The following is a 21,578-nucleotide window of genomic DNA, read 5'->3' as shown; positions in this document are numbered from 1 at the left end:
AGTTGTCTGAGGCTCCGTTTCCACGTAGCAAAAACGCTGGTGTTTTTCTGCGTTTTGGCCGTTCGGTTACATGAAAACGAAGCTCAAAGTCGTCCGTTCGATCGATCGATTAGATAGAACGATCGATCAGATTAGATAGAACGATCGATCAGATTAGATAGAACGATCAATCGAAGGAACAGATTAGATCGATCAAACGACCAATCGATCAGATTAGATAGAACGATCGATCAGATTAGATAGAACGATCAATCGAAGGAACAGATTAGATCGATCAAACGACCGATCGATCAAATTAGATCGATCGATCGAACAAATTAGATCGATCGATCGATCGAACAAATTAGATCGATCGATCGAACAAATTAGATCGATCGATTGAAGAAGCAACAGATTAGATCGATCGATCGATCGATCGATCGATCGATCGATCGAACAAACAGATTAGATAGAACGATCGATCGAACAAACAGATTAGATAGAACGATCGGTCGTTTGATCGATCTAATCTGTTAGTTCGATCGATCGAACAAATTAGATCGATCGATCGAAGAACCAACAGATTAGATAGAACGATCGATCGATCGAACAAATTAGATCGATCGATCAAAGAACCAACATATTAGATAGAACGATCGATCGAACAGATTAGATAGATCGATCGAACGAACGAACAAACAGATTAGATAGAACGATCGATCGATCGAACGAACAGATTAGATGGAACGATCGATCGATCGAACGAACAAACAGATTAGATAGAACGATCGATCGATCGATCGAACGAACAGATTAGATAGAACGATCGATCGAACGAACGAACAGATTAGATACAACGATCGATCGATCGATCAATAGATAAACACTGCGACCCCCCAGAGACCAGCTCAGCCTCCATGGGGAGACCGAGTCCAGTTCCGGTACCAGGCCGGGTCCCCCGGTTCCCTCACCGGTACCAGCTCCAGTACCAGGTCCGGTTCCCCGGTTCCTCACCTTGACGTGGCTGTACTCGTTCTTGGCCGGGTCTCCGACGAGGGTCTTGCTGTCGGACCGGACCGGTTTGAGGACCTGACGGAGCGGGCTGGAGATGGGGAGACCCGTGATACTGATGCCATCTGGAGAGGAAACAGAAGCAGGATCAGAACCAGAACCACAGAACCAGAACCACAGAATCAGGGGGTGGAGACGGGTTAGCCAGCTGTGACGACCCACGATGCCGAGCAGCGTCTGGACTGGTCAGTTCTAACCGATACTTATCTCAGAATGACCGGGCTGAACCGACCTGAGATGGTTTGGACCAAACAGACTTTGTACACCATCATTTCTCTAGGTCGTAAAAACATGACTGGGACATAGTTTTGCATGAAATTGTCCTTTTCAACCACTTATTTACAGCCATGTTCATAGCAGACGGTTTCAGGAGGTGGAGTCAACCTCTCAGATCCTCCCACCACCTTAACAACATCAATAACAAAGTTACTCTACCACCTTAACAACATCAATAACAAAGTTACTCTACTACCACCTTAACAATATATCAATATCAAAGGTCTGACATCAGTCCAGTTAGACCAGTGTCTCCCCCCCTGAGGTCCTCCCCCCCCTGGGGTCCGGGCAGAGATCTCTGGGGGCGCGAATCTTTGTCTGCTTTGAGGATACGCAGTTGTAAAAATTATATTTGCACATGTTAAATACATGACAATAACACACCTACTGTAATGGAATACAGTAATCCAAGTCTGTATAAACCCACTTAGAAATATATTTTGGTCATTTTAAAATACTAAGTTATTTATCAGGATAAAAACTTAAAAACGTATTATTATATCATTATTCAACATTTAATCATACTACTACTCCGATTGTTAAAGGAAAAATGTTAAAAAATCTTGTTCTCATATTAAAAGAGACATTTTTCAGAAATATTTTTATGTCCTTGCAATTATTTTTTGTCCGTATTTTATACATTGGTGAGAAAAACAAAGTACAGGGTAAACCAAAGAGAAATGTATAAAAAAACATAATTCATGTTAATTTTTTCAATTAAAAGGTTTGTAACGAATCACTTTACACTTTTGCTGCTAGTACGTACGGGTCGGGGGCGGCTGGTCTTAGACACAAGTAGGAGGAACAAGGAACAAATGTTGGGAACCACTGAGTTAGAGGTCTGACATCAGTCCAGTTAGAGGTCTGACAACCAAACTCAATATGTACATAAATACGGCATAACATTTGCAAAGAAAACAAATCCTTATCAGCAGGTGCTTTTTGTGTCAGTTAGGCTCCACTTTAGCATTCCTGACACACTTTCTTCTGCCGTTAAACTTTTACCCTAAGGTCTCGGCGAGACCCCTTCAAAATAAAAGCACTAAATATCGGTCTCCTTAATAAATAAACTAAAAGCCTGGCTTTAAATAACGTTAATGAGACATAAAAACATAAAAACACATTTATAGAAATACTCATATTAAAAGGTAATTTACAATTTCCATTATTTTATTTTATTTTTTCGAAAATTATGTTTTATTATTATTCATTATTATTATTAATATACAGAAAATCCCACAGTTTTTAATGCTGATCTTGTCATTTTATTTAGTTTTTATCAACTACACCTTTAGATTGGGCCATGAAAATATTGTCAGACATTAAACCGGTCCGTGGTTCAGAAAAGGTTGGGGACCAGTGAGTTAGAGGACTGACATTAGTCCAGTTACACCAGTGTCTCCCCCCCTGAGGTCCTCCCCCCCCGGGGGGCGCCAGAGATCTCTGGGGGGGCGCGAATCTTTGTCTGCTTTGAGGATATGCAGTTGTAAAAATTATATTTGCACATGTTAAATACATGACAATAACACACCTACTGTAATGGAATACAGTAATCCAAGTCTGTACAAACCCAATTAGAAATATATTTTAGTCATTTTAAAATACTATGTTATTTATCAGGATAAAAACTTAAAAACGTATTATTATATCATTATTCAACATTTAATCTTACTACTACTCCGACAGGTTGTTAAAGGAAAAATTTAAAAAAATGTTGTTCTCATATTAAAAGAGACATTTTTCTGAAATATTTTTATGTCCTTGCAATTATTTTTTGTGTGTATTTTATACATTGGTGACACAAAAGGAAGGTGAGAAAAACAAAGTACAGGCTAAACCAAAGAGAAATGTATAAAAAAAACATAATTCATGTTAATGTTTTCAATTAAAGGTTTGTAACGAATCACTTTACACTTTTGCTGCTAGTACGTACGGGTCGGGGGCCCGGCTGGTCTTAGACACAAGTAGGAGGAACAAGGAACAAATGTTGGGAACCACTGAGTTAGAGGTCTGACATTAGTCAGTTAGAGGTCTGACATTAGTCCAGTTAGACTGACATTAGTCCAGTTAGAGGTCTGACATTAGTCCAGTTAGAGGTCTGACATTAGTCCAGTTAGAGGTCTGACATTAGTCCAGTTAGAGGTCTGACATTAGTCCAGTTAGAGGTCTGACATTAGTCCAGTTAGAGGTCTGACATTAGTCCAGTTAGAGGTCTGACATTAGTCCAGTTAGAGGTCTGACATTAGTCCAGTTAGAGGTCTGACATTAGTCCAGTTAGAGGTCTGACATTAGTCCAGTTAGAGGTCTGACATTAGTCCAGTTAGAGGTCTGACATTAGTCCAGTTAGAGGTCTGACATTAGTCCGGTTAGAGGTCTGACATTAGTCCAGTTAGAGGTCTGACATTAGTCCGGTTAGAGGTCTGACATTAGTCCAGTTAGAGGTCTGACATTAGTCCAGTTAGAGGTCTGACATCAGTCCAGTTAGACTGACATTAGTCCAGTTAGAGGTCTGACATTAGTCCAGTTAGAGGTCTGACATTAGTCCAGTTAGAGGTCTGACATTAGTCCAGTTAGAGGTCTGACATTAGTCCAGTTAGAGGTCTGACATTAGTCCAGTTAGAGGTCTGACATTAGTCCAGTTAGACTGACATTAGTCCAGTTAGAGGTCTGACATTAGTCCAGTTAGAGGTCTGACATTAGTCCGGTTAGAGGTCTGACATTAGTCCAGTTAGAGGTCTGACATTAGTCCAGTTAGAGGTCTGACATTAGTCCAGTTAGAGGTCTGACATTAGTCCAGTTAGAGGTCTGACATTAGTGCAGTTAGAGGTCTGACATTAGTCCAGTTAGAGGTCTGACATTAGTCCAGTTAGAGGTCTGACATTAGTCCAGTTAGAGGTCTGACATTAGTCCAGTTAGAGGTCTGACATTAGTCCAGTTAGAGGTCTGACATTAGTCCGGTTAGAGGTCTGACATTAGTCCGGTTAGAGGTCTGACATTAGTCCAGTTAGAGGTCTGACATTAGTCCAGTTAGAGGTCTGACATTAGTCCAGTTAGAGGTCTGACATTAGTCCAGTTAGAGGTCTGACATTAGTCCAGTTAGAGGTCTGACATTAGTCCAGTTAGAGGTCTGACATTAGTCCAGTTAGAGGTCTGACATTAGTCCAGTTAGAGGTCTGACATTAGTCCAGTTAGAGGTCTGACATTAGTCCAGTTAGAGGTCTGACATTAGTCCAGTTAGAGGTCTGACATTAGTCCAGTTAGAGGTCTGACATTAGTCCAGTTAGAGGTCTGACATTAGTCCAGTTAGAGGTCTGACATTAGTCCAGTTAGAGGTCTGACATTAGGTTAGTTAGAGGTCTGACATTAGTCCAGTTAGAGGTCTGACATTAGTCCAGTTAGAGGTCTGACATTAGTCCAGTTAGAGGTCTGACATTAGTCCAGTTAGAGGTCTGACATTAGTCCAGTTAGAGGTCTGACATTAGTCCAGTTAGAGGTCTGACATTAGTCCAGTTAGAGGTCTGACATTAGTCCAGTTAGAGGTCTGACATTAGTCCAGTTAGAGGTCTGACATTAGTCCAGTTAGAGGTCTGACATCAGTCCAGTTAGAGGTCTGACATTAGTCCAGTTAGAGGTCTGACATTAGTCCAGTTAAAGGTCTGACATTAGTCCAGTTAGAGGTCTGACATTAGTCCAGTTAGAGGTCTGACATTAGTCCAGTTAGAGGTCTGACATTAGTCCAGTTAGAGGTCTGACATTAGTCCAGTTAGAGGTCTGACATTAGTCCAGTTAGAGGTCTGACATTAGTCCAGTTAGAGGTCTGACATTAGTCCAGTTAGAGGTCTGACATTAGTCCAGTTAGAGGTCTGACATCAGTCCAGTTAGAGGACTGACATTAGTCCAGTTAGAGGTCTGACATCAGTCCAGTTAGAGGTCTGACATCAGTCCAGTTAGAGGTCTGACATTAGTCCAGTTAGAGGTCTGACATCAGTCCAGTTAGAGGACTGACATTAGTCCAGTTAGAGGTCTGACATCAGTCCAGTTAGAGGTCTGACATCAGTCCAGTTAGAGGTCTGACATCAGTCCAGTTAGAGGTCTGACATCAGTCCAGTTAGACTGACATTAGTCCAGTTAGAGGTCTGACATTAGTCCAGTTAGAGGTCTGACATTAGTCCAGTTAGAGGTCTGACATTAGTCCAGTTAGAGGTCTGACATTAGTCCAGTTAGAGGTCTGACATTAGTCCAGTTAGAGGTCTGACATCAGTCCAGTTAGAGGTCTGACATCAGTCCAGTTAGAGGTCTGACATTAGTCCAGTTAGAGGTCTGACATTAGTCCAGTTAGAGGTCTGACATTAGTCCAGTTAGAGGTCTGACATTAGTCCAGTTAGAGGTCTGACATCAGTCCAGTTAGAGGTCTGACATTAGTCCAGTTAGAGGTCTGACATTAGTCCAGTTAGAGGTCTGACATTAGTCCAGTTAGAGGTCTGACATTAGTCCAGTTAGAGGTCTGACATTAGTCCAGTTAGAGGTCTGACATTAGTCCAGTTAGAGGTCTGACATTAGTCCAGTTAGAGGTCTGACATTAGTCCAGTTAGAGGTCTGACATTAGTCCAGTTAGAGGTCTGACATTAGTCCAGTTAGAGGTCTGACATTAGTCCAGTTAGAGGTCTGACATTAGTCCAGTTAGAGGTCTGACATTAGTCCAGTTAGAGGTCTGACATTAGTCCAGTTAGGTCTGACATTAGTCCAGTTAGAGGTCTGACATTAGTCCAGTTAGAGGTCTGACATTAGTCCAGTTAGAGGTCTGACATTAGTCCAGTTAGAGGACTGACATTAGTCCAGTTAGAGGTCTGACATTAGTCCAGTTAGAGGTCTGACATTAGTCCAGTTAGAGGTCTGACATTAGTCCAGTTAGAGGTCTGACATTAGTCCAGTTAGAGGTCTGACATTAGTCCAGTTAGACTGACATTAGTCCAGTTAGAGGACTGACATTAGTCCAGTTAGACTGACATTAGTCCAGTTAGACTGACATTAGTCCAGTTAGAGGTCTGACATTAGTCCAGTTAGACTGACATTAGTCCAGTTAGAGGTCTGACATTAGTCCAGTTAGAGGTCTGACATTAGTCCAGTTAGAGGACTGACATCAGTCCAGTTAGAGGTCTGACATTAGTCCAGTTAGAGGTCTGACATTAGTCCAGTTAGAGGTCTGACATTAGTCCAGTTAGAGGTCTGACATTAGTCCAGTTAGAGGTCTGACATTAGTCCAGTTAGAGGACTGACATTAGTCCAGTTAGAGGTCTGACATTAGTCCAGTTAGAGGTCTGACATTAGTCCAGTTAGAGGTCTGACATTAGTCCAGTTAGAGGTCTGACATCAGTCCAGTTAGACTGACATCAGTCCAGTTAGAGGTCTGACATCAGTCCAGTTAGAGGTCTGACATTAGTCCAGTTAGAGGTCTGACATTAGTCCAGTTAGAGGTCTGACATTAGTCCAGTTAGAGGTCTGACATTAGTCCAGTTAGAGGTCTGACATTAGTCCAGTTAGAGGTCTGCCATCAGTCCAGTTAGAGGTCTGCCATTAGTCCAGTTAGAGGTCTGACATTAGTCCAGTTAGAGGTCTGACATTAGTCCAGTTAGAGGTCTGACATTAGTCCAGTTAGAGGTCTGACATTAGTCCAGTTAGAGGTCTGACATTAGTCCAGTTAGAGGTCTGACATTAGTCCAGTTAGAGGTCTGACATTAGTCCAGTTAGAGGTCTGACATTAGTCCAGTTAGAGGTCTGACATTAGTCCAGTTAGAGGTCTGACATTAGTCCAGTTAGAGGTCTGACATTAGTCCAGTTAGAGGTCTGACATTAGTCCAGTTAGAGGTCTGACATTAGTCCAGTTAGAGGTCTGACATTAGTCCAGTTAGAGGTCTGACATTAGTCCAGTTAGACTGACATTAGTCCAGTTAGAGGACTGACATTAGTCCAGTTAGACTGACATTAGTCCAGTTAGACTGACATTAGTCCAGTTAGAGGTCTGACATTAGTCCAGTTAGACTGACATTAGTCCAGTTAGAGGTCTGACATTAGTCCAGTTAGAGGTCTGACATTAGTCCAGTTAGAGGACTGACATCAGTCCAGTTAGAGGTCTGACATTAGTCCAGTTAGAGGTCTGACATTAGTCCAGTTAGAGGTCTGACATTAGTCCAGTTAGAGGTCTGACATTAGTCCAGTTAGAGGTCTGACATTAGTCCAGTTAGAGGTCTGACATTAGTCCAGTTAGAGGTCTGACATTAGTCCAGTTAGAGGACTGACATTAGTCCAGTTAGAGGTCTGACATTAGTCCAGTTAGTCTGACATTAGTCCAGTTAGAGGTCTGACATTAGTCCAGTTAGTCTGACATTAGTCCAGTTAGAGGTCTGACATTAGTCCAGTTAGTCTGACATTAGTCCAGTTAGAGGTCTGACATTAGTCCAGTTAGAGGTCTGACATTAGTCCAGTTAGAGGTCTGACATTAGTCCAGTTAGAGGTCTGACATTAGTCCAGTTAGAGGTCTGACATCAGTCCAGTTAGACTGACATTAGTCCAGTTAGAGGTCTGACATTAGTCCAGTTAGACTGACATTAGTCCAGTTAGAGGTCTGACATTAGTCCAGTTAAAGGTCTGACATTAGTCCAGTTAGAGGTCTGACATTAGTCCAGTTAGAGGTCTGACATTAGTCCAGTTAGAGGTCTGACATTAGTCCAGTTAGAGGTCTGACATTAGTCCAGTTAGAGGTCTGACATTAGTCCAGTTAGTCTGACATTAGTCCAGTTAGAGGTCTGACATTAGTCCAGTTAGAGGTCTGACATTAGTCCAGTTAGAGGTCTGACATTAGTCCAGTTAGAGGTCTGACATTAGTCCAGTTAGAGGTCTGACATTAGTCCAGTTAGAGGTCTGACATTAGTCCAGTTAGAGGTCTGACATTAGTCCAGTTAGAGGTCTGACATTAGTCCAGTTAGTCTGACATTAGTCCAGTTAGAGGTCTGACATTAGTCCAGTTAGAGGTCTGACATTAGTCCAGTTAGAGGTCTGACATCAGTCCAGTTAGAGGTCTGACATTAGTCCAGTTAGAGGTCTGACATTAGTCCAGTTAGAGGTCTGACATTAGTCCAGTTAGAGGTCTGACATTAGTCCAGTTAGAGGTCTGACATTAGTCCAGTTAGAGGTCTGACATTAGTCCAGTTAGAGGTCTGACATTAGTCCAGTTAGAGGTCTGACATTAGTCCAGTTAGACTGACATTAGTCCAGTTAGAGGTCTGACATTAGTCCAGTTAGAGGTCTGACATTAGTCCAGTTAGAGGACTGACATTAGTCCAGTTAGAGGTCTGACATTAGTCCAGTTAGAGGTCTGACATTAGTCCAGTTAGAGGTCTGACATCAGTCCAGTTAGAGGTCTGACATCAGTCCAGTTAGAGGTCTGACATTAGTCCAGTTAGAGGTCTGACATTAGTCCAGTTAGAGGTCTGACATTAGTCCAGTTAGAGGTCTGACATCAGTCCAGTTAGAGGTCTGACATTAGTCCAGTTAGAGGTCTGACATTAGTCCAGTTAGAGGACTGAAATTAGTCCAGTTAGAGGACTGACATTAGTCCAGTTAGAGGTCTGACATTAGTCCAGTTAGAGGTCTGACATTAGTCCAGTTAGAGGTCTGACATCAGTCCAGTTAGAGGTCTGACATTAGTCCAGTTAGAGGTCTGACATTAGTCCAGTTAGAGGTCTGACATTAGTCCAGTTAGAGGTCTGACATTAGTCCAGTTAGAGGTCTGACATTAGTCCAGTTAGAGGTCTGACATTAGTCCAGTTAGAGGTCTGACATTAGTCCAGTTAGAGGTCTGACATTAGTCCAGTTAGAGGTCTGACATTAGTCCAGTTAGAGGTCTGACATTAGTCCAGTTAGAGGACTGACATTAGTCCAGTTAGAGGTCTGACATTAGTCCAGTTAGAGGTCTGACATTAGTCCAGTTAGAGGTCTGGCATTAGTCCAGTTAGAGGTCTGACATTAGTCCAGTTAGAGGACTGACATTAGTCCAGTTAGAGGTCTGACATTAGTCCAGTTAGAGGTCTGACATTAGTCCAGTTAGAGGTCTGACATTAGTCCAGTTAGAGGTCTGACATTAGTCCAGTTAGAGGTCTGACATTAGTCCAGTTAGAGGTCTGACATTAGTCCAGTTAGAGGTCTGACATTAGTCCAGTTGGTCTGACATTAGTCCAGTTAGACTGACATTAGTCCAGTTAGAGGTCTGACATCAGTCCAGTTAGAGGTCTGACATTATTCCAGTTAGAGGTCTGACATTAGTCCAGTTAGAGGTCTGACATTAGTCCAGTTAGAGGTCTGACATTAGTCCAGTTAGAGGTCTGACATTAGTCCAGTTAGAGGTCTGACATTAGTCCAGTTAGAGGTCTGACATTAGTCCAGTTAGAGGTCTGACATTAGTCCGGTTAGAGGTCTGACATTAGTCCGGTTAGACTGACATTAGTCCAGTTAGAGGTCTGACATTAGTCCAGTTAGAGGTCTGACATTAGTCCAGTTAGAGGTCTGACATTAGTCCAGTTAGAGGTCTGACATTAGTCCAGTTAGAGGTCTGACATTAGTCCAGTTAGAGGTCTGACATTAGTCCAGTTAGAGGTCTGACATTAGTCCAGTTAGAGGACTGACATTAGTCCAGTTAGAGGTCTGACATTAGTCCAGTTAGAGGTCTGACATTAGTCCAGTTAGAGGTCTGACATTAGTCCAGTTAGAGGTCTGACATTAGTCCAGTTAGAGGTCTGACATTAGTCCAGTTAGAGGTCTGACATCAGTCCAGTTAGAGGTCTGACATTAGTCCAGTTAGTCTGAAATTAGTCCAGTTAGAGGTCTGACATCAGTCCAGTTAGAGGTCTGACATTAGTCCAGTTAGAGGTCTGACATCAGTCCAGTTAGAGGTCTGACATCAGTCCAGTTAGAGGTCTGACATTAGTCCAGTTAGACTGACATTAGTCCAGTTAGAGGTCTGACATTAGTCCAGTTAGACTGACATTAGTCCAGTTAAAGGTCTGACATTAGTCCAGTTAGAGGTCTGACATTAGTCCAGTTAGACTGACATTAGTCCAGTTAGAGGTCTGACATTAGTCCAGTTAGACTGACATTAGTCCAGTTAGAGGTCTGACATTAGTCCAGTTAGACTGACATTAGTCCAGTTAAAGGTCTGACATTAGTCCAGTTAGAGGTCTGACATTAGTCCAGTTAGAGGTCTGACATCAGTCCAGTTAGAGGTCTGACATTAGTCCAGTTAGAGGTCTGACATTAGTCCAGTTAGAGGTCTGACATTAGTCCAGTTAGAGGTCTGACATTAGTCCAGTTAGAGGTCTGACATTAGTCCGGTTAGAGGTCTGACATCAGTCCGGTTAGAGGTCTGACATTAGTCCGGTTAGACTGACATTAGTCCGGTTAGACTGACATTAGTCCAGTTAGAGGTCTGACATTAGTCCAGTTAGAGGTCTGACATTAGTCCAGTTAGAGGTCTGACATTAGTCCAGTTAGAGGTCTGACATTAGTCCAGTTAGAGGTCTGACATTAGTCCAGTTAGAGGTCTGACATTAGTCCAGTTAGAGGTCTGACATTAGTCCAGTTAGAGGTCTGACATTAGTCCAGTTAGAGGTCTGACATCAGTCCAGTTAGAGGTCTGACATCAGTCCAGTTAAAGGTCTGACATCAGTCCAGTTAGAGGTCTGACATTAGTCCAGTTAGAGGTCTGACATTAGTCCAGTTAGAGGTCTGACATTAGTCCAGTTAGAGGTCTGACATTAGTCCAGTTAGAGGTCTGACATTAGTCCAGTTAGAGGTCTGACATTAGTCCAGTTAGAGGTCTGACATTAGTCCAGTTAGAGGTCTGACATTAGTCCAGTTAGAGGTCTGACATTAGTCCAGTTAGAGGTCTGACATTAGTCAAGTTAGAGGTCTGACATTAGTCCAGTTAGAGGTCTGACATTAGTCCAGTTAGAGGTCTGACATTAGTCCAGTTAGACTGACATTAGTCCAGTTAGAGGTCTGACATTAGTCCAGTTAGAGGTCTGACATTAGTCCAGTTAGAGGTCTGACATTAGTCCAGTTAGAGGTCTGACATTAGTCCAGTTAGAGGTCTGACATTAGTCCAGTTAGAGGTCTGACATTAGTCCAGTTAGAGGTCTGACATTAGTCCAGTTAGAGGTCTGACATTAGTCCAGTTAGAGGTCTGACATTAGTCCAGTTAGAGGTCTGACATTAGTCCAGTTAAAGGTCTGACATTAGTCCAGTTAGAGGTCTGACATTAGTCCAGTTAGAGGTCTGACATTAGTCCAGTTAGAGGTCTGACATTAGTCCAGTTAGAGGTCTGACATTAGTCCAGTTAGAGGTCTGACATTAGTCCAGTTAGAGGTCTGACATTAGTCCAGTTAGACTGACATTAGTCCAGTTAGAGGTCTGACATTAGTCCAGTTAGAGGTCTGACATTAGTCCAGTTAGAGGTCTGACATTAGTCCAGTTAGAGGTCTGACATTAGTCCAGTTAGAGGTCTGACATTAGTCCAGTTAGACTGACATTAGTCCAGTTAGACTGACATTAGTCCAGTTAGAGGTCTGACATTAGTCCAGTTAGAGGTCTGACATTAGTCCAGTTAGAGGTCTGACATTAGTCCAGTTAGAGGTCTGACATTAGTCCAGTTAGAGGTCTGACATTAGTCCAGTTAGAGGTCTGACATTAGTCCAGTTAGAGGTCTGACATTAGTCCAGTTAGAGGTCTGACATTAGTCCAGTTAGAGGTCTGACATTAGTCCAGTTAGAGGTCTGACATTAGTCCAGTTAGAGGTCTGACATTAGTCCAGTTAGAGGTCTGACATTAGTCCAGTTAGAGGTCTGACATTAGTCCAGTTAGAGGTCTGACATTAGTCCAGTTAGAGGTCTGACATTAGTCCAGTTAGAGGTCTGACATTAGTCCAGTTAGAGGTCTGACATTAGTCCAGTTAGAGGTCTGACATTAGTCCAGTTAGAGGTCTGACATTAGTCCAGTTAGAGGTCTGACATTAGTCCAGTTAGAGGTCTGACATTAGTCCAGTTAGAGGTCTGACATTAGTCCAGTTAGAGGTCTGACATTAGTCCAGTTAGAGGTCTGACATTAGTCCAGTTAGAGGTCTGACATTAGTCCAGTTAGAGGTCTGACATTAGTCCAGTTAGAGGTCTGACATTAGTCCAGTTAGAGGTCTGACATTAGTCCAGTTAGAGGTCTGACATTAGTCAAGTTAGAGGTCTGACATTAGTCCAGTTAGAGGTCTGACATTAGTCCAGTTAGAGGTCTGACATTAGTCCAGTTAGAGGTCTGACATCAGTCCAGTTAGAGGTCTGACATTAGTCCAGTTAGAGGTCTGACATTAGTCCAGTTAGAGGTCTGACATTAGTCCAGTTAGAGGTCTGACATTAGTCCAGTTAGAGGTCTGACATTAGTCCAGTTAGAGGTCTGACATTAGTCCAGTTAGAGGTCTGACATTAGTCAAGTTAGAGGTCTGACATTAGTCCAGTTAGAGGTCTGACATTAGTCCAGTTAGAGGTCTGACATTAGTCCAGTTAGAGGTCTGACATTAGTCCAGTTAGAGGTCTGACATTAGTCCAGTTAGAGGTCTGACATTAGTCCAGTTAGAGGTCTGACATTAGTCCAGTTAGAGGTCTGACATTAGTCCAGTTAGAGGTCTGACATTAGTCCAGTTAGAGGTCTGACATTAGTCCAGTTAGAGGTCTGACATTAGTCCAGTTAGAGGTCTGACATTAGTCCAGTTAGAGGTCTGACATTAGTCCAGTTAGAGGTCTGACATTAGTCCAGTTAGAGGTCTGACATTAGTCCAGTTAGAGGTCTGACATTAGTCCAGTTAGAGGTCTGACATTAGTCCAGTTAGAGGTCTGACATTAGTCCAGTTAGAGGTCTGATATTAGTCCAGTTAGAGGTCTGACATTAGTCCAGTTAGAGGTCTGACATTAGTCCAGTTAGAGGTCTGACATTAGTCCAGTTAGAGGTCTGACATTAGTCCAGTTAGAGGTCTGACATTAGTCCAGTTAGAGGTCTGACATTAGTCCAGTTAGAGGTCTGACATTAGTCCAGTTAGAGGTCTGACATTAGTCCAGTTAGAGGTCTGACATTAGTCCAGTTAGAGGTCTGACATTAGTCCAGTTAGAGGTCTGACATCAGTCCAGTTAGAGGTCTGACATCAGTCCAGTTAGAGGTCTGACATCAGTCCAGTTAGAGGTCTGACATTAGTCCGGTCAGAGGTCTGACATTAGTCCAGTTAGAGGTCTGACATTAGTCCGGTCAGAGGTCTGACATTAGTCCGGTCAGAGGTCTGACATTAGTCCAGTTAGAGGTCTGACATTAGTCCAGTTAGAGGTCTGACATTAGTCCAGTTAGAGGTCTGACATTAGTCCAGTTAGAGGTCTGACATTAGTCCAGTTAGAGGTCTGACATTAGTCCAGTTAGAGGTCTGACATTAGTCCAGTTAGAGGTCTGACATTAGTCCAGTTAGAGGTCTGACATTAGTCCAGTTAGAGGTCTGACATTAGTCCAGTTAGAGGTCTGACATTAGTCCAGTTAGAGGTCTGACATTAGTCCAGTTAGAGGTCTGACATTAGTCCAGTTAGACTGACATTAGTCCAGTTAAAGGTCTGACATTAGTCCAGTTAGAGGTCTGACATGAGTCCAGTTAGAGGTCTGACATTAGTCCAGTTAGAGGTCTGACATTAGTCCAGTTAGAGGTCTGACATTAGTCCAGTTAGAGGTCTGACATTAGTCCAGTTAGAGGTCTGACATTAGTCCAGTTAGAGGTCTGACATTAGTCCAGTTAGAGGTCTGACATTAGTCCAGTTAGAGGTCTGACATTAGTCCAGTTAGAGGTCTGACATTAGTCCAGTTAGAGGTCTGACATTAGTCCAGTTAGAGGTCTGACATTAGTCCAGTTAGAGGTCTGACATTAGTCCAGTTAGAGGTCTGACATTAGTCCAGTTAGAGGTCTGACATTAGTCCAGTTAGAGGTCTGACATTAGTCCAGTTAGACTGACATTAGTCCAGTTAAAGGTCTGACATCAGTCCAGTTAGAGGTCTGACATCAGTCCAGTTAGAGGTCTGACATTAGTCCAGTTAGAGGTCTGACATTAGTCCAGTTAAAGGTCTGACATTAGTCCAGTTAGAGGTCTGACATTAGTCCAGTTAGAGGTCTGACATTAGTCAAGTTAGAGGTCTGACATTAGTCCAGTTAGAGGTCTGACATTAGTCCAGTTAGAGGTCTGACATTAGTCCAGTTAGAGGTCTGACATTAGTCCAGTTAGAGGTCTGACATTAGTCCAGTTAGAGGTCTGACATTAGTCCAGTTAGAGGTCTGACATTAGTCCAGTTAGAGGTCTGACATTAGTCCAGTTAGAGGTCTGACATTAGTCCAGTTAGACTGACATTAGTCCAGTTAGAGGTCTGCCATTAGTCCAGTTAGAGGTCTGACATTAGTCCAGTTAGAGGTCTGACATTAGTCCAGTTAGAGGTCTGACATTAGTCCAGTTAGAGGTCTGACATTAGTCCAGTTAGAGGTCTGACATTAGTCCAGTTAGAGGTCTGACATTAGTCCAGTTAGAGGTCTGACATTAGTCCAGTTAGAGGTCTGACATTAGTCCAGTTAGAGGTCTGACATTAGTCCAGTTAGAGGTCTGACATTAGTCCGGTCAGAGGTCTGACATTAGTCCGGTCAGAGGTCTGACATTAGTCCGGTCAGAGGTCTGACATTAGTCCGGTCAGAGGTCTGACATTAGTCCGGTCAGAGGTCTGACATTAGTCCGGTTAGAGGTCTGACATTAGTCCGGTTAGAGGTCTGACATTAGTCCAGTTAGAGGTCTGACATTAGTCCAGTTAGAGGTCTGACATTAGTCCAGTTAGAGGTCTGACATTAGTCCAGTTAGAGGTCTGACATTAGTCCAGTTAGAGGTCTGACATTAGTCCAGTTAGAGGTCTGACATTAGTCCAGTTAGAGGTCTGACATCAGTCCAGTTAGAGGTCTGACATCAGTCCAGTTAGAGGTCTGACATTAGTCCAGTTAGAGGTCTGACATTAGTCCAGTTAGAGGTCTGACATTAGTCCAGTTAGAGGTCTGACATTAGTCCAGTTAGAGGTCTGACATTAGTCCAGTTAGAGGTCTGACATTAGTCCAGTTAGAGGTCTGACATTAGTCCAGTTAGAGGTCTGACATTAGTCCAGTTACAGGTCTGATATTAGTCCAGTTAGAGGTCTGACATCAGTCCAGTTAGAGGTCTGACATTAGTCCAGTTAGAGGTCTGACATTAGTCCAGTTAGAGGTCTGACATTAGTCCAGTTAGAGGTCTGACATTAGTCCAGTTAGAGGTCTGACATTAGTCCAGTTAGAGGTCTGACATTAGTCCAGTTAGAGGTCTGACATTAGTCCAGTTAGAGGACTGACATCAGTCCAGTTAGAGGTCTGACATCAGTCCAGTTAGAGGTCTGACATTAGTCCAGTTAGAGGTCTGACATTAGTCCAGTTAGAGGTCTGACATTAGTCCAGTTAGAGGACTGACATCAGTCCAGTTAGAGGTCTGACATCAGTCCAGTTAGAGGTCTGACATTAGTCCAGTTAAATGTCTGACATTAGTCCAGTTAGAGGTCTGACATTAGTCCAGTTAGAGGTCTGACATTAGTCCAGTTAGAGGTCTGACATTAGTCCAGTTAGAGGTCTGACATTAGTCCAGTTAGAGGTCTGACATTAGTCCAGTTAAATGTCTGACATTAGTCCAGTTAGAGGTCTGACATTAGTCCAGTTAAATGTCTGACATTAGTCCAGTTAGAGGTCTGACATTAGTCCAGTTAGAGGTCTGACATTAGTCCAGTTAGAGGTCTGACATTAGTCCAGTTAGAGGTCTGACATTAGTCCAGTTAGAGGACTGACATCAGTCCAGTTAGAGGTCTGACATCAGTCCAGTTAGAGGTCTGACATTAGTCCAGTTAGAGGTCTGACATTAGTCCAGTTAGAGGTCTGACATTAGTCCAGTTAGAGGTCTGACATTAGTCCAGTTAGAGGTCTGACATTAGTCCAGTTAGAGGTCTGACATTAGTCCAGTTAGAGGTCTGACATTAGTCCAGTTAGAGGTCTGACATTAGTCCAGTTAGACTGACATTAGTCCAGTTAGAGGTCTGACATTAGTCCAGTTAGAGGTCTGACATTAGTCCAGTTAGAGGTCTGACATCAGTCCAGTTAGAGGTCTGACATCAGTCCAGTTAGAGGTCTGACATTAGTCCAGTTAGAGGTCTGACATTAGTCCAGTTAGAGGTCTGACATTAGTCCAGTTAGACTGACATTAGTCCAGTTAGAGGTCTGACATCAGTCCAGTTAGAGGTCTGACATCAGTCCAGTTAGAGGTCTGACATCAGTCCAGTTAGAGGTCTGACATTAGTCCAGTTAGAGGTCTGACATTAGTCCAGTTAGAGGTCTGACATTAGTCCAGTTAGAGGTCTGACATTAGTCCAGTTAGAGGTCTGACATTAGTCCAGTTAGAGGTCTGACATTAGTCCAGTTAGAGGTCTGACATTAGTCCAGTTAGAGGTCTGACATTAGTCCAGTTAGAGGTCTGACATTAGTCCAGTTAGGTCTGACATTAGTCCAGTTAGAGGTCTGACATTAGTCCAGTTAGAGGTCTGACATCAGTCCCGTTAGAGGACTGACATTAGTCCAGTTAGAGGTCTGACATTAGTCCAGTTAGAGGTCTGACATTAGTCCAGTTAGAGGTCTGACATTAGTCCAGTTAGAGGTCTGACATTAGTCCAGTTAGAGGTCTGACATTAGTCCAGTTAGAGGTCTGACATTAGTCCAGTTAGGTCTGACATTAGTCCAGTTAGAGGTCTGACATTAGTCCAGTTAGAGGTCTGACATTAGTCCAGTTAGAGGTCTGACATTAGTCCAGTTAAAGGTCTGACATCAGTCCAGTTAAAGGTCTGACATCAGTCCAGTTAGAGGTCTGACATTAGTCCAGTTAGAGGTCTGACATTAGTCCAGTTAGAGGTCTGACATTAGTCCAGTTAGAGGTCTGACATTAGTCCAGTTAGAGGTCTGACATTAGTCCAGTTAGAGGTCTGACATTAGTCCAGTTAGAGGTCTGACATTAGTCCAGTTAGACTGACATCAGTCCAGTTAGAGGACTGACATTAGTCCAGTTAGAGGTCTGACATTAGTCCAGTTAGAGGTCTGACATTAGTCCAGTTAGAGGTCTGACATTAGTCCAGTTAGAGGTCTGACATTAGTCCAGTTAGAGGTCTGACATTAGTCCAGTTAGAGGTCTGACATTAGTCCAGTTAGAGGTCTGACATTAGTCCAGTTAGAGGTCTGACATTAGTCCAGTTAGAGGTCTGACATTAGTCCAGTTAGAGGTCTGACATCAGTCCAGTTAGACTGACATTAGTCCAGTTAGAGGACTGACATTAGTCCAGTTAGACTGACATTAGTCCAGTTAGAGGTCTGACATTAGTCCAGTTAGAGGTCTGACATTAGTCCAGTTAGAGGTCTGACATTAGTCCAGTTAGAGGTCTGACATTAGTCCAGTTAGAGGTCTGACATTAGTCCAGTTAGAGGTCTGACATTAGTCCAGTTAGAGGTCTGACATTAGTCCAGTTAGAGGTCTGACATTAGTCCAGTTAGAGGTCTGACATTAGTCCAGTTAGAGGTCTGACATTAGTCCAGTTAGAGGTCTGACATTAGTCCAGTTAGAGGTCTGACATTAGTCCAGTTAGAGGTCTGACATTAGTCCAGTTAGAGGTCTGACATTAGTCCAGTTAGAGGTCTGACATTAGTCCAGTTAGAGGTCTGACATTAGTCCAGTTAGAGGTCTGACATTAGTCCAGTTAAATGTCTGACATTAGTCCAGTTAGAGGTCTGACATTAGTCCAGTTAAATGTCTGACATTAGTCCAGTTAGAGGTCTGACATTAGTCCAGTTAGAGGTCTGACATTAGTCCAGTTAGAGGTCTGACATTAGTCCAGTTAGAGGTCTGACATTAGTCCAGTTAGAGGTCTGACATTAGTCCAGTTAGAGGTCTGACATCAGTCCAGTTAGAGGTCTGACATCAGTCCAGTTAGAGGTCTGACATTAGTCCAGTTAGAGGTCTGACATTAGTCCAGTTAGAGGTCTGACATTAGTCCAGTTAGAGGTCTGACATTAGTCCAGTTAGAGGTCTGACATTAGTCCAGTTAGAGGTCTGACATTAGTCCAGTTAGAGGTCTGACATTAGTCCAGTTAGAGGTCTGACATCAGTCCAGTTAGAGGTCTGACATCAGTCCAGTTAGAGGTCTGACATCAGTCCAGTTAGAGGTCTGACATTAGTCCAGTTAGAGGTCTGACATTAGTCCAGTTAGAGGTCTGACATTAGTCCAGTTAGAGGTCTGACATTAGTCCAGTTAGAGGTCTGACATTAGTCCAGTTAGAGGTCTGACATTAGTCCAGTTAGAGGTCTGACATTAGTCCAGTTAGAGGTCTGACATTAGTCCAGTTAGGTCTGACATTAGTCCAGTTAGAGGTCTGACATTAGTCCAGTTAGAGGTCTGACATTAGTCCAGTTAGAGGTCTGACATTAGTCCAGTTAGAGGTCTGACATTAGTCCAGTTAGAGGTCTGACATTAGTCCAGTTAGAGGTCTGACATTAGTCCAGTTAGAGGTCTGACATTAGTCCAGTTAGAGGTCTGACATTAGTCCAGTTAGAGGTCTGACATTAGTCCAGTTAGAGGTCTGACATTAGTCCAGTTAGAGGTCTGACATTAGTCCAGTTAGAGGTCTGACATTAGTCCAGTTAGAGGTCTGACATTAGTCCAGTTAGAGGACTGACATCAGTCCCGTTAGAGGACTGACATTAGTCCAGTTAGAGGTCTGACATTAGTCCAGTTAGAGGTCTGACATTAGTCCAGTTAGAGGTCTGACATTAGTCCAGTTAGAGGTCTGACATTAGTCCAGTTAGAGGACTGACATTAGTCCAGTTAGAGGTCTGACATTAGTCCAGTTAGAGGTCTGACATTAGTCCAGTTAGAGGTCTGACATTAGTCCAGTTAGAGGTCTGACATTAGTCCAGTTAGAGGTCTGACATTAGTCCAGTTAGAGGTCTGACATTAGTCCAGTTAGAGGTCTGACATTAGTCCAGTTAGAGGTCTGACATTAGTCCAGTTAGAGGTCTGACATTAGTCCAGTTAGAGGTCTGACATTAGTCCAGTTAGAGGTCTGACATTAGTCCAGTTAGAGGTCTGACATTAGTCCAGTTAGAGGTCTGACATTAGTCCAGTTAGAGGTCTGACATCAGTCCAGTTAGAGGACTGACATTAGTCCAGTTAGAGGTCTGACATTAGTCCAGTTAGAGGTCTGACATTAGTCCAGTTAGAGGTCTGACATTAGTCCAGTTAGAGGTCTGACATTAGTCCAGTTAGACTGACATTAGTCCAGTTAGAGGTCTGACATTAGTCCAGTTAGAGGTCTGACATTAGTCCAGTTAGAGGTCTGACATTAGTCCAGTTAGAGGTCTGACATTAGTCCAGTTAGAGGTCTGACATTAGTCCAGTTAGAGGTCTGACATCAGTCCAGTTAGAGGTCTGACATTAGTCCAGTTAGAGGTCTGACATTAGTCCAGTTAGAGGTCTGACATTAGTCCAGTTAGAGGTCTGACATCAGTCATTAGTTCTATGTTGTTTAGCAGACACCATAACAGATATTTAGATGTTTCTGAGCGACGGGGGAATTTCTGGGGTTTCTGTTCCTGACCTTGACAGACATGGCAACAGCAGCAACAGCAGCAGCTGCAGCGCCAGCAGCTAATCGCTACAACCGCCGGGCCTTTCACACAGAGGATTCCCTACGTCAGACCAATCACAGACCAATCACAGATCTCTCTGACGTCAGAGCAGTTCCCCTCAGGAGAGGAGACTTTATCAGTCTCTGCAGCCTCGGCAAAGGGGACGGGGGTTCAGGCGAGACCTGGAACACTCAGGGACCGGTAGACACAAACAAGCTGACTCAACCAATCAGAGGAAACTCCATGATTTACCAGAACCAATCAGAGGAGACTCCAGACTGATGACGAGAACGGCAGGAGATCCATTTAACAACAGAGGACCTGGGGGGCTAATTACTAGCAACATTACTGACTCACTGACCTACAGTCGTGTCTTTATATTTGTTAATGCCATTTAAAAAGATCCAGACCTGCAGATCCTTTACTGGCCACTAGGGATGGGCGGTATGGACTAAAAGATTTATCACGATAATTTCTGACATTTATCCCGATAACGATAAAAATGACGATTAAAAAAAATACCAATTCAACTCCATCTTTGTAACTATAAATCTATTACATCCTCTTTCTTTCTTTCTTTCTTTCTTTCTTTCTTTCTTTCTTTCTTTCTTTCTTTCTTTCTTTCTTTCTTTCTTTCTTTCTTTCTTTCTTTCTTTCTTTCTTTCTTTCTTTCTTCTTTCAGGCTCATTTCTTTCTTTCTTTCTTTCTTTCTTTCTTTCTTTCAGGCTCATTTCTTTCTTTCTTTCTTTCTTTCAGGCTCATTTCTTTCTTTCTTTCTTTCTTTCTTTCTTTCTTTCTTTCTTTCTTTCTTTCTTTCTTTCTTTCTTTCTTTCTTTCTTTCTTTCTTTCAGGCTCATTTCTTTCTTTCTTTCTTTCTTTCTTTCTTTCTTTCTCTTTCTTTCTTTCTTTCTTTCTTTCTTTCAGGCTCATTTCTTTCTTTCTTTCTTTCTTTCAGGCTCATTTCTTTCTTTCTTTCTATCTTTCACGTACGTTGTGCGTCGATTTAACACAGAACCATAAATCAGTTTTACACAAAAACATCATCAACGGGAATTTATCGTTTTTACCACGAGATACAAATTCTTGACGGTTTATCGTGAACGGTAAAATATCTCCCATTCCTACTGGCCACCAGGGTCTGGATCCAGAACTGATAGATATATCATCTCTTTCTACCACATCAAGTAAAATTATTCAAAGGCATCCATTTAGGTCACCTCATGTACATTTTTTTTTCCTACAGACTCATTACTCCGGCACTTTAGAACCAACTTGTTGTACATTTTGGAATTGATTAACTGGTCTCTCAGCACAATTGACCAAATTTTTGCGACAAGAAGACAGGGGATGGGATTTTTTTTTATGCTGGATATACAATGGATTCCTACAAATACTGGAAACCGTTGTGTTTGGCGATTC

The 21,578-nt window shown here is 42.7% G+C and overlaps 1 protein-coding gene across 1 annotated transcript in view; it reads right to left on the bottom strand.

Annotated features, from left to right (window-relative positions):
• The window catches only part of trappc9 (trafficking protein particle complex subunit 9), a 242,784-nt gene that overhangs the window by 123,687 nt on the left and 97,519 nt on the right, over positions 1-21,578 (bottom strand). Inside the window, exon 18 of the mRNA XM_061742257.1 lies at positions 994-1,115. Within this exon, the coding sequence (XP_061598241.1) occupies positions 994-1,115 (122 nt within the window). The remainder of the gene's footprint in view (positions 1-993; positions 1,116-21,578) is intronic.

Source organism: Cololabis saira, chromosome 15 (genome assembly GCF_033807715.1).
Source record: "Cololabis saira isolate AMF1-May2022 chromosome 15, fColSai1.1, whole genome shotgun sequence".
NCBI classification, from domain to species: domain Eukaryota; kingdom Metazoa; phylum Chordata; class Actinopteri; order Beloniformes; family Belonidae; genus Cololabis; species Cololabis saira.
Note: the sequence above shows the minus strand (reverse complement) of the source record. Positions and strands in the feature narration are given on the sequence as shown.